This window comes from Neltuma alba, unplaced genomic scaffold, assembly GCF_004799145.2.
Source record: "Neltuma alba isolate B1F8T4 unplaced genomic scaffold, ASM479914v2 tig00010233_pilon, whole genome shotgun sequence".
Taxonomy (NCBI): domain Eukaryota; kingdom Viridiplantae; phylum Streptophyta; class Magnoliopsida; order Fabales; family Fabaceae; genus Neltuma; species Neltuma alba.
Window position 1 is genome coordinate 126,134 of NW_021635165.1, and position 5,940 is coordinate 132,073.

At 38.2% G+C, this 5,940-nt stretch overlaps 2 protein-coding genes across 2 annotated transcripts; one reads left to right on the forward strand and one right to left on the reverse strand.

Moving 5' to 3' along the window:
• Nucleotides 1-301: 301 nt before the first annotated feature.
• On the forward strand, nucleotides 302-1,184 carry LOC114755176 (serine/arginine repetitive matrix protein 5-like). Its single transcript, XM_028944051.1, has 2 exons — nucleotides 302-676; nucleotides 893-1,184. The coding sequence occupies exons 1-2, from the start codon at nucleotides 420-422 to the stop codon at nucleotides 1,182-1,184; spliced, it is 549 nt and encodes a 182-aa protein (XP_028799884.1). The 5' UTR covers nucleotides 302-419.
• A 2-nt stretch (nucleotides 1,185-1,186) lies between these two features.
• LOC114755177 (putative disease resistance protein RGA4) lies at nucleotides 1,187-3,756 on the reverse strand (the record flags this gene model as incomplete). The annotated part of the gene is made up of 3 exons (XM_028944052.1): nucleotides 2,181-3,756; nucleotides 1,664-1,722; nucleotides 1,187-1,360 (listed from the first exon to the last, which is right to left on the reverse strand). Coding segments are annotated over exons 1-3 (1,809 nt in total), but the record flags the coding sequence as incomplete, so codon positions are not given.
• Nucleotides 3,757-5,940: the final 2,184 nt, after the last annotated feature.

Consider the following 5,940-nt stretch of genomic DNA (forward strand, 5'->3'; position numbering starts at 1 on the left):
GTGACGCCAAAGAAGTGCACCCATGGAGTTCAAGAGACAGCAATGATGTGAGATTTCCGATGGACTCCGGAAGTAAAGCCAAAGAAGTCCAGCAACGGAGGTAAAGACACAGCAACGATGTGAGATTTCCGATGGACTTTGAAAGTGACGCCAAAGAAATGCAGCCATGGAGGTCAAGAGACCGTAACGATGTGAGATTTCCGATGGACTCCGGAAGTGACGCCAAAGAAGTCCAGCAATAGAGGTCAAGAGACAGCAATGATGTGAGATTTCCGATGGACTCTGGAAGCAATGCCAAAGAAGTGCAGCCATGGAGGTGAAGGGACCGCAATGACGTGAGATTTCTGATGGACTCCGGAAGTGACGCCAAAGAAGTACAGCCAAGGAGGTAAAGAGACCGCAATGATGTGAGATTTCCGATGGACTCCGGAAGTGACGCTAAAGAAGTGCAACCATGGAGGTCAAGAGACTGCAATGATGTGAGATTTCCGATGGACTCTGGAAGTGACGCCAAAGAAGTGCACCCATGGAGTTCAAGAGACAGCAATGATGTGAGATTTCCGATGGACTCCGGAAGCGACGCTAAAGAAGTGCAGCCAGGGAGGCCAAGAGACCGCAATGATGTGAGATTTCCGATGGACTTCGGAAGTGACACCAAAGAAGTGCAGCCAGAGAGGCCAAGAGATTGCAATGATGTGAGATTTCCGATGGACTCCGGAAGTGACACCAAATAAGTGCAGCCATGGAGATGAAGGGACGGCAATGATGTGAGATTTCCGATGGACTCCGGAAGTGATGCCAAAGAAGTGTAGCGAGGGAGGTATAGGAACTGCAATGATGTGAGATTTCTGATGGACTCCGGAAGTGACGCCAATGAAGTGCAGCCATGGAGGTCAAGAGACTGCAATGATGTGAGATTTCCGATGGACTCCGGAAGTGACGCCAAAGAAGTGCAACCATGGAGGTCAAGAGACTGTAATGATGTGAGATTTTCGATGGACTCCGGAAGTGACGCTAAAGAAGTGTTGCCATGGAGGTCAAGAGACTGCAATGATGTGAGATTTCCAATGGGCTCCGGAAGTGACGCCAAAGAAGTGCAGCCATGGAGGTCAAGAGACTGCAATGATGTGAGATTTCCGATGGACTCTGGAAGCAATGCCAAAGAAGTGCAGCCATGGAGGTGAAGGGACCGCAATGACGTGAGATTTCCGATGGACTCCGGAAGTGACGCCAAAGAAGTGCAGCCAAGGAGGTTAAGAGACCGCAATGATATGAGATTTCCGATGGACTCCGGAAGTGACGCCAAAGAAGTGCAGCCAGAGAGGTGAAGAGATAGCAATGATGTGAGATTTCCGATGGACTCCGGAGGTGATGCCAAAGAAGTGTAGCCATGGAGGTCAAGAGACTGCAATGGTGTGAGATTTCCAATGGACTCCGGAAGTGACGCCAAAGAACTGCAGCCAATGAGGTCAAGAGACTGCAATGATGTGAGATTTCCGATGGACTCCGGAAGTGATACCAAAGAAGTGCAGCCATGGAGGTTAAGTGACAGCATTGATCTGAGATTTCCGATGGACTCTGAAAGTGATGCCAAAGAAGTGCAGCCAGCGAGGTCAAGAGATTGCAATGATGTGAGATTTCCGATGGACTCCGGAAGTGATGCCAAAGAAGTGCTACCAGAGAGGTCAAGAGACTGCAATGATGTGAGATTTCCGATGAACTCTGAAAGTGATGCCAAAAAGTACAGCCAGAGAGGTTAAGAGACTGTAATGATGTGAGATTTCTGATGGACTCGGGAAGTGATGCCAAAGAAGTGCAGCCAGAGAGGTAAAGAGATTGTAATGATGTGAGATTTCCGATAGACTCTGGAAGTGATGTCAAAGATAACCAACTATTAAGTTTTAGGGTCAACAAGTTATACAACTTGGTGATTCCTCTTGGGAGCTTCTTCAGTTTACAATTGTCACTTAAATCAAGATATCTTAATTGCTTGAAATCTCTGATACTCTCTGGAATTTTCAACTCTTGATCTATAAGAACCAATACACGTAAGTGCTTTGGAAGTGATTTTGTAGGCCCGCAAATTAGATTAAAAAATCTTGCCGAAGACTGACTCAAGATGAAATCCAAATGTCCTTGTAGGAACAAAATTGTTCTCATTTTTTTGGTGTTGGCATTACCAAGTGAAAACTTGCAGGCACCATGAAAATGACTTGACATATGACGAATCCCATCACCAAATTTTTCTTCTTCTATTTTTTCACTTGTGACAATGTAACACTCATTTTTGGCAACTGATTGTGCTAGATCATGTATGAGGTCATGCATCTTGCATGTATATTTCCTCACATCTTGAAACAAGCACCTCGACAATAACTGCTTGAAATACTCATCACCAACATCTTCCAAGCGCCTATTTTCATCCAAAGGTTGAATGAACCCCTCAGCTATCCATAGCTGAATTAGTGTTTCTCTGTTAATCTTGTAATTTTTTGGAAACAAAGAGCAAAATGCAAAACAATTTTTCAAATAGAAGGGAAGATGATCATAACTAAGTTTAAGGATAGAAAAGATCTTATTATCTTCAGAATCTATATTTGCAAGTTCACTGTCCCTAAAATATGACCACTCACTCACTTCTAATGCTTTGTTAAACAATAAGCTACCAATGGTTCTTATTGCGAGCGGAACTCCAGCACATTTTCTTACAATATCCTTTCCAATCCCTACCAACTTGTGATCAGCAGGTTCTTTCCCGTCCTGAAAAGCCACTCTACAAAATAGCTCCCAAGAGTTATCTTCATCCAAATCCTTTAAGAAAAGAGGTTGATCTGTGCCCATTGTATTCACCACTTCCATACTCCGTGTAGTGACAATGGTCATACTTCCTTTTCTTCCATTTCTGAACAAGTTTTCTAATTTAAGCCATTCCCCACGATCCTTAATATTCCAAACATCATCTAACACGAGTAGAAAATGTTTCTTCTCAATTTCATGTTTTAATCGTTCGAGGGCACCATCAGATGTTTCCTGCTTAATGATCTTTTGAGCTAACGTGTTATTGGAAAGTTGATGGGATTCATCAGACACACAAACCCACATCATAAGCTCAAAATGATTTTTAACCGCCACATCATTATATACTTGTTGAGCAAGTGTCGTCTTCCCTAATCCCCCAATTCCAACTATGGGAACTACTGAGACATCATTTTTCACATCAGGGTTTAAAAGGATCCTAACAAGATGCATTCTTTCCTTGTCTCTCCCGACAACATCTTGTTCGCTCACAAATGAGTCGGTTAGTCTCCATTCGTGACACTCATTCCAAGTACTCGAAATGCTCCCATCCAATTGGAGCGGATTGCTTTCATCATAAATCTCATCTAGTTTCTTCCTAATTGCCCTAAATTTTCGACCCATTTTATGCGCACAAACAATTTGGTTTGATTTGGAGAAGAATATGCGTACCTCCTTCGCCATTTTACCTTTGGTCATCACTTCCCTTCCTAGCTCCTCAGCAGAGTAGGCATCCAACAAGTCTTCGGCATCAAGCAACATAGCTCTCAGCTTTTGTAGCCAATCATTGATCGCTTCATTTTTCGTGGCCTTCCTCTCAGCGTCACGAAGCACGGCTTTAATTCCAGTGACTTTCCTCTTCATAGTCTCCAAATCATCTTGTAAGTTGCAAAGAAGGTCAAGCTCTTTAGCAACTAAAGAGCCCAATAGTCGAATGACATTCTCAGCAAGGGCTTCCATTGATGACCGATGGGAAACTCAAATGGGGTGTGAATGATGAGGAGAGTAATTGTAATAAACACACCTCTACCTCAATACAATTTGTGTAATAATCAGAGAAATAACAAGAAAGTACAATGCTTACATCATAATATGGAGACTTTCAGCAATTACACCTCAAAAATTAGAATAAGAGAAGCAATAGGCTCAGATAGAGGATAAATACAGACAGCGGGGAAGAAGGCCGCATACAGAGAGAAGTAGCTAGATAACAAGTTAGATATCTTGACTAGTTGCTGGCTTTTTGCTTTTAGGTGGGAGCTTCTTTTCCTGGCGGCCCCCCCCCCCCCAAAAAAACCGAGGCTTTTTTTGTATCTCAAAAAAAAAAAAACTTAGATAACCTCTCCACATTTTTATAGTCCATTTCCTTCCACTTGTTTAATCCACAAACTTCATCAAAATGAAAAAATTTTATCCAAAATATTAGAGGTTGACGAGATAATTAATTATAATCGTAGATGAGTAAATAAGATGAGTAAATTTTGAAACGGAGGAACCGAGGAAGTATGTCAGTAGTCATTACTCCCTCCGTTCCTTATTATAAGAGACGAATAACCGAATTACGTTGATCAAAAAAACAGTTAAAATTAGTTAAGAACAATCAATGTGTAAAAAGTATAATTTCTTTTCCAAAAATACCCTCATTAATAAGGAGAGAGAACATGAGAGAGAATAATAGTAAATTATTAAAAGAAAGAGAAGTGGGAAGGAGAGAGAGTGTGAGTTAGAGACAATAAATATGGATAAAATAGGAAATCAACACAAAAAAGTAGAGACAACTTTTAAGTGTCTCTTATATATAGGAACATGCCATAAGCATCAAATGTCTCTTATAATAAGGAACGGAGGGAGTACTGTAGAAGGATCAGTAAAACAAATTCTAACAATCGGAGTGTTCATCCTAAATGACCTTCACTTGATTCTTTAAGATAATTTAATAATAAGAAAACATCAACTCCAATGTTTTGTGCGATAGCTTTTCTTTCTTTCTTTCTTTCTTTCTTTTTTTTTTTTTGAGTAAAAGGCAAAATGATATCAAGGAAATAACAACAATTACAAAGTTTCAATAGTATATATGTATGTATAGCACTACCAGGCCTTTGACGTGCCGGCATCAATTTAATAACCACTTTAATAAGAATAAAATTAAAAAAATTATTAATTTAATGTATTTTTTATATGTGAATATTTATTGCAAGTGACAATTACAATGAGTATCGGAATGCTCAGTAGGCAAACAATATTGGAACAAAAATGCCAGGGTGGAGTGAAAAGCGGCACGGGGTAAAATGGATCCTAGTCCCTGGTCTTATCCTTTGGCATCAATGTGAAGCAGACAATACAATCAATTTAGCACCCTTTTTTTTTGGCCCGACATTCAATTTATTACTCTCCTAGCGTCCATCAATCATTCTTTCTTTTTTATCTTTTTGAATGAAAATTAAATATGACTTAAAAGACAGAAAAAATCCTATAAAAAATTTAAAATTTTGAAATCTTAAATTAGTGATGACTACAAAAATATGTTGTTATTTATTTTTTAAATATTATCAATTATTATTAAAATATAATATACAAGACTAATTTGTAATTTTAAATTTTAAAAATATTTTTTTAAGATTCTCTCGTTAAAAAATGATCATTAATAAATAATTTATATTTAAGATAAAAAATTTATCTATATTAAAAAACTTATTCATATGTAACTTATAATAAGCAGCGGTCAGATAGAGATATATATGTGCCTGTTTGGCATCATTTATTTTGAGCTTATAAGTAGCTTATAAGCTCCATAAGTTTGGTTGACACAATTAGGTCCGTTTGAATCAGTTTTTCTGCAATCAGGCTTTTGTACGAAAAGTTACAATAAGCTATAAGCTAAAATTAACAGCTTATGACTTATAACTTATGACTTATAGCTTTTGAAATATAAAGAGAAAAAGTTAAGAAATTTATTACCTCTTTTGGTTCTTATTATAAGCCGCAAATAACTAATTTGTAGATAATAAAAAATCAGTTAAAATTAGTTGAGAGTAATGAATAAGTTAGAAACATATTTTTATTAATATGCTCCTAAAAATATACTTTTATTTTTCATATTTCACTTTATATTTAAAATATTTTTAATAACTTCTTCATATTAAA